General features: G+C 36.7%; 2 protein-coding genes across 11 annotated transcripts in view; both read right to left on the bottom strand.

Annotated features, from left to right (window-relative positions):
- Positions 1-121: 121 nt before the first annotated feature.
- On the bottom strand, positions 122-2873 carry LOC136273197 (uncharacterized). Its single transcript, XM_066077501.1, has 2 exons — positions 2022-2873; positions 122-1324 (listed from the first exon to the last, which is right to left on the bottom strand). The coding sequence occupies exons 1-2, from the start codon at positions 2685-2687 to the stop codon at positions 437-439; spliced, it is 1554 nt and encodes a 517-aa protein (XP_065933573.1). The 5' UTR covers positions 2688-2873; the 3' UTR covers positions 122-436.
- A 1115-nt stretch (positions 2874-3988) lies between these two features.
- Positions 3989-11767, bottom strand: part of LOC117681440 (uncharacterized) — an 18894-nt gene continuing 11115 nt past the window's right edge. For 4 of the 10 annotated variants that reach the window (XM_066077495.1, XM_034445920.2, XM_066077498.1 and 1 more), the window contains exon 2: positions 3989-5496. In XM_066077495.1, the coding sequence (XP_065933567.1) occupies positions 4191-5496 (1306 nt within the window). In that variant the 3' untranslated portion in view covers positions 3989-4190. Of the gene's footprint in view, positions 5497-6093; positions 6377-6446; positions 7169-8277; positions 8773-8835; positions 9249-9598; positions 9949-11767 lie in introns of those variants that run through there. The other 6 variants (XM_066077496.1, XM_066077497.1, XM_066077499.1 and 3 more) reach the window with 6 other exon arrangements.

The following is an 11767-nucleotide window of genomic DNA, read 5'->3' as shown; positions in this document are numbered from 1 at the left end:
GTTTGATACCAAACAATAAAAATCATCTGATACAATATACGTGATACAGAAGAGTATCACATAATAAAATATCATATTGTATGATGACATTATACATTTTCGTATGATATAATAAAGGCGATCTCATAAAGGTGACCCTTCATCTCGGTGAGCTATGTAAAGTTTGATTACCTATGTTTATTTTTTCAAACCAAGAAGGAATGACATTTTTTTCTATCAAAAAGCAGTATAATAAAAACAAATCTCAAATCTTTGTTCATCTTACTAATTTTATTGACCATCATGAAGAGTCATTGTAGTAGAGTCATGAATGGTAACTAAATAGCCCTTTTTTGTCATGATAAAAATCTGGTCATTCTTAGTCAATGGGCCAAGCAGATTAGGAAAAAAGATACACTAGTCTTGCAGACAGTGGCAAGTGAATTTACATTGTATATCATATTGTTAAGCTGTTGTTTCTTTCGACAATTTCCACAGCCTTTTGGAAAATATCAATTCCATAGTTAGCAGAATGCCAATTAAATGGACAATGTTGTTGCAATTCTTGTAGAGTGTCATTTGTTACTGCATATGAAGGCGGATCAAACACAGGCCTGGGATTAACATTGTGAAGATATTGAACATCAGTATTATCTTCAATACCATACTGTTCCCAATCTAAATCTAAAACATCAATTGGATTATTGATAATGCCGGCTGCAAACAAATGCAATGGCGAGGTCTTAACAGTGCGTAATCTATGATTAGCCCATGCTTCTTTCCATATTTGAAGCTTTTCGTCTATCTTTTTCAGATACACATAATGTAAACAAAACATATGTATGTCATTCAAAATATCAAGCAGTTGTACGTCTTCCATATAGTAAAAAAGTTCATAGTAGTAGCAGAGAACTCCTTCATACACATCCCTCCACAGCCTCTCAATTCTTTGGTTGTGGACACTTTTTCCAGTTATCATGCTTCCTCTGTTTGGTCCTCGAGTTCTGACCATATATTCAGCGACAGCTTTGTTCTCAAGTCCTTTATCAGAGCGAACTCTTAAAGGCAAGCCATAGCTTCGAGTAGCACTTTGGAAACAACTGAAAATTGTTTCAGACTTATTGTTGTCTGTACAGTTAAGGAATGTGACAAACCTACTGAAGCCATCGATACCACCAACGATTATGAAATTCCATCTGATCAATTTGTGGTTTGTATCTATATGCCAAAGATGATTGACACCTTCGACATTGTAAACTCTTCTTTGTAATCTTCCTTTTATCCTGCTTTTTATGTTATCCCCATTTGTTCTATGTAAGCTCTCTCGCAGTCTTGCTCTTGTTACCTGTTTTAAAAACATCCAATTGTTTAACATGATATGAAACAGAATTCGAAGATTAAAAGAATTGGTATGTACAGCTGTTCCAGATCATGTCGTACAATTATTCAAGGAATAAGGAATCATTCTTTGAGTATTATGAGGTGATAATTTCGGTCGGGGCGTGGTCAAATCCAATAAAGCCCAGGGCTTTATGATGGATTTGACTACGCTCCGACCGAAATTATCACCTCATAATATTCAAAGAATGATTCCGTATTACTTATATTTATATTATTTCCAATTTGTACACTTTAAAACAACATTATTTTAAAACCACTATTTTTTATGTAGCACATGCTATGTATTACAATACCGTTTTTCGATTATGCTATAAGACACGCCCATTTGTGTCATTCATGTTTTGTGAAGTTATTGGGTTTTGGGGTTCAAAATTGATTCGTAATGTTATCACAGACAAAGACAGTTAAAAATGTAAACATTAATATATATATAAGTGGATTTTGTTTAATACAAAAGCTTTCTTTGTTGATTCATTCGGGCTTTGAAGGTAGCGAAATCATGTTAAAATGTCATTGGTTCGTGTAAGGAAACATTTGCAAAATGTAAATATAAAATAGTGAACTTTTTTTTTCAGTGTTAGATTCATATCAAAAAGCATATTTGCAAATTTAAATATTGAAAAAAGAGGAATTTCTCTTACCTGGACACCTTTTTGCCGAAGAATTTCTCTGACCATTGTTTCTCCACATTTCGGGAACTCTGTAGCAATTTCAGAAACTATTTGATCCAGCTCATGATCTAATATATCGTTATATTTTGATACAGAAAGATTGCATCGTCTCATCCTTCTGTATATTGTGCTCTCTGACACATTTAACATTTGAGAAATTTCAATGATTTTGAACTTAGATTCCAGCAAAAAGTCCAACACATCTTCTGGTATCAAGTACCCAGAATTTCTTTGTATCAAAAGATTGCTTCCATGGTGAATACAAGCCACTCTCAATTTCATCATGGCTGATCTATCAGCAACTCCTAAAATTTGCATTTCAACTTTTGAGAGTTTTGATACAATATCAGGTGTTACCTTTTCTTCTTGAAACTTTCTTGTTAAAGAGCCCAATCCGAGTTTTTCTAGAATAGTTTCCATGTCTAATTTCCAAAGACTACTAATCTTTATTTTCAAATAATGCAAAACGTACATCATATACGCAAAAATAGATGCACTATATGTAATAATCAAAGCACAGCAAATAATGCCAAATGTACACCCCACAATGACGAAAGTGCACCACAAAATGACATACATGTAAGCACACCACATGATGATATAGTCACACCAAAATATGACAATAGCACACCACATAAAGGAATAAGCACACTACATAATGATATAAATACACTACATTACGATAAAAGCACAACACGTAATAATATATGCACACTGCATAATAATAAAAGCACACTGCATAATGATTAAAGCACAACGCATAATGATATAAGCACACTACATAATGATAGAAGCACACTACATAACGATAAAAACACACCACATAATGATATAAGCACACCGTATAATGATTTAAGCACATCACGTAATGATGAAAGCACACCACATAACGATGTAAGCAGATAACGAATTTATTTTTGCCATAATAAGACAGTCCAGGCGTTCCATACTTCCCTGATCAAACTTTGTACCGTCCATGTTTCATATTTAAGTACGGTAAGACTCCCATATTTGTCCTCCTCCAAAACAAATCCCGTTTAAGTACCGCGAGCACAGTTCAATGTCAATTTCATATTCTGTTTTAAAGCAAAATTTGTGTTAAACTGTTTGATTAATAAATGATTATCACAATTTGCATCAATGGTAGTAAGTATACAAAAGAACTCCCTTGTGACTGGCTTACACCTCTTGGTTAACAGCGGATTCCTGGCCATTAGTTCTCTTCTGTCAGGGGAGAAATAAAATATGAAGGCCGGAAGATGGAGTTCTCTGTTACATTGTTCAATGTATGTTTATATTGCTAGATATAAGAAGACTCTTAGTATAATTATCCTGTTATATTGGAATTGATAGCTGGGATTTAAACTGATTATATCAAGCTCTTAATGCGGGATAATGGCTGGCCTCACTGACTTTATTCAAAGGTTTATAGAGATGTTCCTAAAGGTGAAAGTCCCGAAGCTTTCAATTTCTGATGAAGGTTTAATTTACCAGACTTTCATTGTTGTGTCAGGTTCGGTATTGCGGTAGTTTTATGCTCGTCGCTGCAATGACGTTGCATTTCTAGTTGTATTCCCTATATTCATAAGAAATACCCATTAAAGTTAATGACTGTCGCCAACATTAGGTTTTTCTCTTCAGTCGAACGACGTGTAAAGCAAATCTAAACCGAGTCATTCTTTTACATACAGTATATAGTTGTTCTCAACATTATATATCATATACTGAAATCGTTTAGTATGATTATCTAAATAACAAAAGCCTAACTATTGAAAGCATTCTCCTTTTTGTTGCTGATGGTTAATTATAATTATCAAATTTCTCGTCTCTGGATTTTTTGCCTTCCAAATCTGTATGCAATCCTTGCTCTGTTTGATTCTGGACTGTTTCTTACCTATCCTCTTTTTCCTATTAATAAGTTTTGTTTTTTGATACTCTACAAGTATTCTAAGCATTTTATTACGGATATTAAAAGTCAGGAAATTCATTTTTCATATGAATGTACAAAAATCATAAATAAATAAATGTAATGCAACTTTGGAATGACTAGATGAAGCATGGCATTGCTAAACATAGTTATTTGGTAACGTGATTTGTCTGGCATAGTGGAAAACATAGTCCAGCCAATTTCACTTAGTTTTAGTCCGATGCGGACTTAATCGACTCATTGAGTTCGTCACTGCGCTTGTTCAATTCTCGTACGTCATCGATGAGATTGCGTAGTTCTCGCTGTCGGATCTCGTTCTGTTTAAACGTCTTACGCAGCACGGATCGGCGCTTCCGCTCCAAAACCTCGGACTCGTCATGCACCGGCGTAGCATTATTAAAAACAATGGATGGCATGTCTACGACGATTTGTTTCCTCTGGGGATGAGATATTGTATCGCCATATATAGAAAACCCCTCTCCCTCCACCGGCGGCGTGACGTCATAGTCTCGGAATCCCTGACCGTTTAACGTCAGGTCGTCCGAAAATCTATTGATGTTTTGTTCTACCGGATGTTTCCGCGGAGACATGTCCCCTCCTCCCTCAGGATGGGATAATCTGGCTTTACCCTCTAACATAGTCAAACGTTTCTTTTTGTCGTGCTGAAAGCTGACGGGTTCCTGCCCCAGTCTGTCCTCCGGTAAATCGAACGAATCCTCGTCGTCTGAAGCGTTTGTAGGTGTATTCGTGGGAAGATAGTATATGCAGTATAACTCCTTCAGTTTGTCCAAATTTATTCTGTCTTTATCACTTAAACTTTCAAACTTAATTGCGTGAGCACGCAAGTCCAGCTCATCAGAGTCTGGTCTCACTAGTCGCCGTAGACGCGCTCCGTTATTACCCTTGTAAACGGCCTTGAATGGATTGACTTCTGGTTGATCTCTGCCCTCTCGTGACGGTACGGGCCGCCGTTTGTGGATCGGGGAACCATCCAACACCAGTTCTTTGCTCTTTGCGATTGACTTGCGTCCTATGTTAGGGATACTCGATGTCGGCTGGACGATTGTTTGCGGTATCCTCTGGAGATTTGATCGTATATTGTCATCCAGCAATCGCTGGGACGCCATAGCCTTGTCTGAAAGCTGTGGACTTCTGGACAGTTTGTAAGTTTGTGGTTCTAGGATCTGTTTTCCCTCTAGCGGGGATATATGTGGAGGAGATTTCTTTGGTCTCATTTTCTGGAAATGTTCAATGGTGGTCACAAGAGATCGACGGGTGTCCGGCGGGTACTCCTTCGGCCTACTCCGCGCAAGCGCATTGTCTTTACCATACTGACGCATGCGCAACCTGTCTAGTGCGTTGGCTAGGTGGTTTTGTTCCTGTAGAATAAGTTCCTCCCGTAGAGTGGAGAGCTTCTTTAGATAGTCCGCGTGGTGCTGGTAAGACGACCTGTTATCCTCGAACCAGCTGGGCATGGTCCGGGAGCGCCGATGGTCCATGCTGGTTCGCTCCATCAGTCTACAACAACAAAAGAAAAATTATATCATGATTTTAAAAATATATTACAGTATAACTGCGCAGTTTGCCTATTCTGGTTCGTTCTATCAGCCTACAACAAGAGAATTGATACTAGTATAGTCTATTATCCGCCCATACTAGTACATCCCATCATTCTACATCAAGTTTACAACCACAAAGATGACATTAGTACATTCCAAAGCCCCCTTATGCGAGTATGTTCTATTAGTTTACAGCTACAGTCCCCCATAATACTGTTGTTCTGCTAAAAAGATAATCATGACATAGGTATGGTCCATAGTCTGTACATGCTACTGTGTTCCATCGGTCTGTAACAACAACTGTAATATTAGTCCAAATAAGAGTAAAACCATGCCAGTGAATTCCATCAAGCCCCAAACGTTTTTAGCGGTCTATTACAGAGATGTCAAAATTTGACAGAAATTTTGGCGCACTTTACATTCTTGTAAAGATCCATTGCCCAACAAGAAGAACAAAAATGAATAAGTTTTTTTTGTTTATCAATAATGAAGGTTTAAAGTAAAATCAATACTTCCCGCAAGATTAAAGCTAAAAATGGAAATTTTAAACACCTACCAAAAGTTAAAATTCAGAGGAAAATCTAACATAAAATCCCCACACAAAAGATATACGAATGTACAGGTATGTACAGGTATGTCATGATTCAGAGAATGTGTGTTCTCTAGCTGGATTTCAAACTTTTACTACAACAACCACTTCAGTCCTGTTCCGACCATTTGTTTGATAAACGGGCCCGTCTTGTAAGAGAAACATCTTCAACGGACTCAACCATTTGTCAAACACAAGAGACAAAACAGAGAAATCAATACAGAAATTGCAAGGTCGTGTTCAATACAATTACATACTTAAGACATACTGAAAATTACCACAGGACAAAACATTTATATAATTCAATATATGCCACAAACCTGGGCAGGTGAATATCCGATTCCGATGAAAACCGGAAGCATTCTCTATTTCTCATGTTCCTGCTAGAAAATCGAGAAACTTTGGGCCTCGCAAAGAATTGAAGGTTTACTCTAAATTGAATCTCCAGAATTCGGTAGAACAATAAAGGTAACACAAAAAAGGTTCATTATAATCCGAGTCCTACGCAGCGGCACATAAATCTCGCCCAAGTATCTGCTCCAGAAACACTTCTAACTTTAAATGTTTAGACAACAGGGGAAAAAGAAAATGAAAACACATGCATACATCTAGATCGATCACAGATATTGAAATGAAGTATTTAATGTTTATTCTGTAAGAGAGGTTAAAAGGTTTTTTCTTGGTTCGCCCGCTCCTTTATTTCCTATTGCCACTTAATTACACATACTCAGCACGGTTTCCTTGGCAGTCAAAGTTTAATTACTGCGACAGGTGAGCAATATAAAACCGGACATTCCAAATATCCAACAGCTCCACCACAGGACCATAGAGACGTTCTAAACTACCATTCAGTTATTACAGCATGCTTTCAGATCCAATGAACTGTTCTAATCTTTGTTGCAGCAGTCGTTTTTAACCAAAGACCTGGCCGGTTTCTATCTAGCAGTTGATGGTCGTTAGTTATAACGGTTCACTCGAATCTACGACCGAATTATACCGGGATCCTTCAGCTCGAACAGTCACTGGATGTTTAAGGAAATAAAAGCAAATTCTATAGCAGGTGCAGTAACGTGTATTCGAGAGCTTAATTAAAGTTCTCTGATCTGTTCATATTTACATTTCTTTCTACTTTCAGCTCTCAAACGATATTTGTGACAAGTTCCAAGCAGTAATTTATAATAGTCATCACTGCGAGTAGATTTTTGCATCATTAAGGACTGCGACACAGCAATCTCGCCCAATAAATAAAAAAGGGGGAAAATGATATTGCAAACGGAGAGATGTTATCAAAGTAAAGTGGAAAGGGAGGGGGGTGTTGCAGACTTCTAGGTCTTTCGCTGGGTCTATTGACCGATCTAATAATTGTTTTGTGTCGCCGTATCGGATGCCTGGAGACTAACGATCCTGCACCGGAAGTTAGGTAACACTGGATACCTTAACAATGCCATGACCGACAATACGTCCTGAAAACACGTAACATATCGGTCCTTAACTAGATCTTAACTAGATGTTGCTTCGATCAGGCCGCGCTCCCAGACAAATAAGAACCGAAATTGGAAATAGCACCACTTATCTGAAAATCCTTGAATGTTCAATAAATTTAACCAAACTGCACATTGCACACCGGAAGTGGGTCAAAGAATTTAATTGTTCTGCAGTATTCAAAACTTTTCTTTTTATTGAAAATGAATAATCGTATCGCGATTTGAACCACATAATACACATACATAAAGCAATCAAGTTAATCAGGGCGAAATTCCAAAACGTTTAATTCCCTTCATTTTCAGCTTTAAAAATCAAATGCATAAAATTCGAAGAATTGTAGGATTTATCATTTGCATGTACAAAGTAAACTGAAACGCAAGCGTCCGTCGTTTATTAAAATTGTACTGTATCTAAAAACATAACCGCTTAAAACTTGAGATCTAACTAGGCGAGCGAGCGAGAGCATGTCTGGATAAACGGGCCGAGGTTTAGGATTCCGTATCCCAGGAGCATTCAGAATTATTTAATCATATGGTATGGTACAAAATTATATGGTATGGTACAAAATTTGGCATTGAACCCCCTTCCTTAAATAAACAAAAAAAATCTCTCTCGAACCCTTCCCCTTCTCGTAAAAAAAAATGGATCCGCGCCCAGATAGCTTACCGCATCAGTAACAGCTTGTCCTCCATGGACAGGGACACTGGAAACAGGTCCAAAACTTTACGCTCCTCTGACATGTTCTCTTGAAGGACCCTCCACACGGCGAAGTAGAGAGACACAAACTAAATCACAGGATCTCACAATGGAGAAAGACCCGTGTAAATAGACTTAATTGAGAGACACGGGCCCTCACAATTTAATATCGTGCTCAATACAGGAAAGGACAACATTCACAAAGGTATTAAATCATATGTCAAAACAACTCTGATGTGTGAAGAGGAAAAATTTAAAGGACTTTGTATATTTGATAAATATTTTGGGTGTTATTTAAACTACTGATATCTCGATTAGAACGGAGTGACAGCGATTGGAGGAGTAGGGGGACTTCAATGGACCTAAGCCCGGCAGAATCCCCCAACAATCAACGAGGATCCCATGGGATCTCTAAAACTCACATTATCCCACCATTACCAGGTATCTTTATATCATAAATAAGACACTTTTCAGGGAAATTAAAAGAAATGGCATGGAGGAATTTTTATTTGATTTTAGTGTACAAACCCGACATCTTGCTGGGGTGGCACCTTTTATACAGAGCCAATCCATAGATTCTGTTATGTAAGAAAAAATCCAGTCCTTAACCTCTACGATCTAGAACCTCCTTTGGGGGGAGAGAAGTGGGCCAACTCAGACCTCAAATAGGAATCCAAGCGACATCAAATGACAGGGGTACAAGGGACACGGCTACAGAAGGCGGGCCAATAATCCGCTGGTGTAATTTACACATGACAATTTAGTCCAGCTGGTTCAATTCAAAGACTTCAGTATTCTAAAAGGGATTTGGTGTTCAAATACACCATTTAGAACTTTTAAATTCGATACCAACAGTTGCATAACAAATTGGCAGACACTAGAGTTTATTCAGATGTCAAACTTTGATATTTAATTAACTCGTGTAATTCAAATCTGAAAACAGATGAATACTTAGTAAGTTACAGTGTGCAAGGCTTCCATGATAATACGGCTTATATAAAAATAAGCAATTCAATGATATTTGTTTGATGAAGGAGGTCAAGAAATATCTTTAATCCAAGTAGAAAAGCAGCAAACAACATTACGTTAAGTTATAGACACAAAATTGCATTTACATGCAATGAAAAAATAAGGGTAATTTAAGTTCAAAATGAGGACAAATATAATCAGAGAAGGCATGCGATCCGACTTTTAACAAAATCACAAGATGTTTGTTACTTTTTAAAAAAAAAAACCAGTCCCTATTCAAAGAGTGACATAAAACAATTTTTAATCCATACATGTATCTTACCTTTTGTGTGGTAAAATACTAAAACCCAGAACCACTGAACAATACAGAGACTAGCATAAACAGATGTAGAAATGATTGCCGTGACATCAGCCAGGTATGTGATTAGAGTGAACACACCTGTACTTACCTGAGGCAGGGGGCCACTTACTGACAGACCACATCAGTACTACAACAGCCAGGATCATCCCATGGTATCGATTTGTCAAATGTAAATAACACACAAAGATTACGAACCTCTTCAAATTGTAAACGACTGCTCTTCAACTACAAATACTCAAATTAAAGTTCAAACACGACTTATCGATTGAAGATAACTGGACCATTGCCGGATGTCTAGAATGTTACACAAAATTAACTTCTCTTATTTACTGTCTTCTTCAAAGATGTCATAATTCTCACTCTTCGCCTCAACAAATACTTGATAAATCTCTCTTGATTTTTATGGAACTTGAAATCAATTGTTTTGGTACCCAATAGAAAAACATTCATTTTATATTTTAATATCGTTTAAACATCCATTTCATTCCTTTTTATGACAACGCTTCAATTAAAGATTTGTGAATTCTTAAGCATGCTTTGAATAAGCGGAAAGGTGAGATTTGCGCTTTTTATAGAATTATGTATGAAAACGGCAGCAATTTTACGGCTATCACACTCATACCATCACCATTATCGGTTAAATCTACATATATACTGGATTTTCATTTCGTACAACAGCGTTTTATTAATGAATTAAACGATAGATAAGAGTTGCCTACGTAGAGTGGAATTGGTTTCTCAACTTTTGTAATTGTCATACGAGAGTTACTCCTGCAGCGCTGAGTAGACTTTTTAGTCTGAATGTAAAACTAAGGTTTGCATGGAATTTTATTTAAGATTTCAACCTTAAAAGATTTGACTTGGTTTTTCAAAAGAGAAAATGAATTTAAAAGGTACTTCAGAAGCATATCTTCTCCGATCAAAAGTCACAAATATGAAATTGGAATCCATTGAAAAATTGGAAAGAACTCCGTGCAAAAAGCATGCAATGACGTCACATGATTGAAAAATATTCCTACAGGAGATGTGTTGACAAAGACAAGATACTGCGCGCTCAAACTGTGAATACATTCACGAATATACCAGACACCTGATTCAGAATGATAAACCAACTTTCTTTTTTTTGCTGTTGTAATTAAGTTCCCCATGTTTCCCGTCTGACAACAGGTTTCGAATTAGTCTTTTATGGAATCATACATCATTAAATATAAATAAATCAAATCAACGGACAATTTATCTACAAGATATTCAGGGAATCAATATCCAATCCATTCACGTTTACTAAAATCCTTCACCATACCTTACGCTGACTTATTTGAAAAAAATTGATCTGATTTTAAAATCTGACGGACAAATTTAGTCCGGGAAAACGCACGCCGCGCCGAGAGTTCCTGCCAAGGCGGACCGTGGGTCGGCGACCTCTGACACTGACCTGGATTGATTGAGTTGATAAGAATTAGGCAGAGACTAGAAAAGTACCGCGACCTTTTATCAAATAAATGTTACTCAAATATAATGATCGGCAACCCTCTGTCTCTCCAAGAATTCGTTTGTTAACTGAACAAAATAAATATTTATTCAATGTATCTGTAAATACTTTGGGATACACGAACAACTTTGTAGATACAAGGGTCTTTTATGCATTAATTAATTTACTAATAAATTTTTCATTTTGGTGCTTAACTTCAACTTTTATCGTTAATTTATACCAATTGTACATGTCCATTAAGTATCAACAATTATTAATTGAAGAATATTTAATGTACAATATGCATGTATTGTGAACAGTTTGAAAATTGGTTTTACTTAATTCATTATACATGTTTGTCCTCATAACTTGAAGGAAATATACATGTATGTAAAAAAAAAAAAAAAGAAGTTCATATAAACTTAACGACCCCTTAGAATCACTCAAAACTTTCTATGTCGATGTATAGCTATTCAGATTCCATCATTTGCATCGTTGTGAACACTCAAACATTGCTAACGTATGTCACAGCATGGTGTCAAAAACAGAAACCAGGGCGTTGAAATATGAGGAACTTCATTTTGGCTCATAAAACAAAAACAAAACCCCTGATCGATTTTACATGTAGTTGCGATTTCTCAGCGGGATCTGACGGGCAGGTG

Source organism: Magallana gigas, chromosome 2 (assembly GCF_963853765.1).
Source record: "Magallana gigas chromosome 2, xbMagGiga1.1, whole genome shotgun sequence".
Classification (NCBI taxonomy): domain Eukaryota; kingdom Metazoa; phylum Mollusca; class Bivalvia; order Ostreida; family Ostreidae; genus Magallana; species Magallana gigas.
Note: the sequence above shows the minus strand (reverse complement) of the source record. Positions and strands in the feature narration are given on the sequence as shown.

What these genes read in the sequence shown, in the direction of transcription:
- LOC136273197 (XM_066077501.1), bottom strand. Translation starts at nt 2,687, where the DNA reads ATGTGGTGTGCTATTGTCATATTTTGGTGTGACTATATCATCATGTGG. An exon ending in TTCGGCAAAAAGGTGTCCAG is followed by an intron (nt 1,325 to 2,021) that starts GTAAGAGAAATT and finishes TTTTTAAAACAG; the next exon opens with GTAACAAGAGCAAGACTGCG.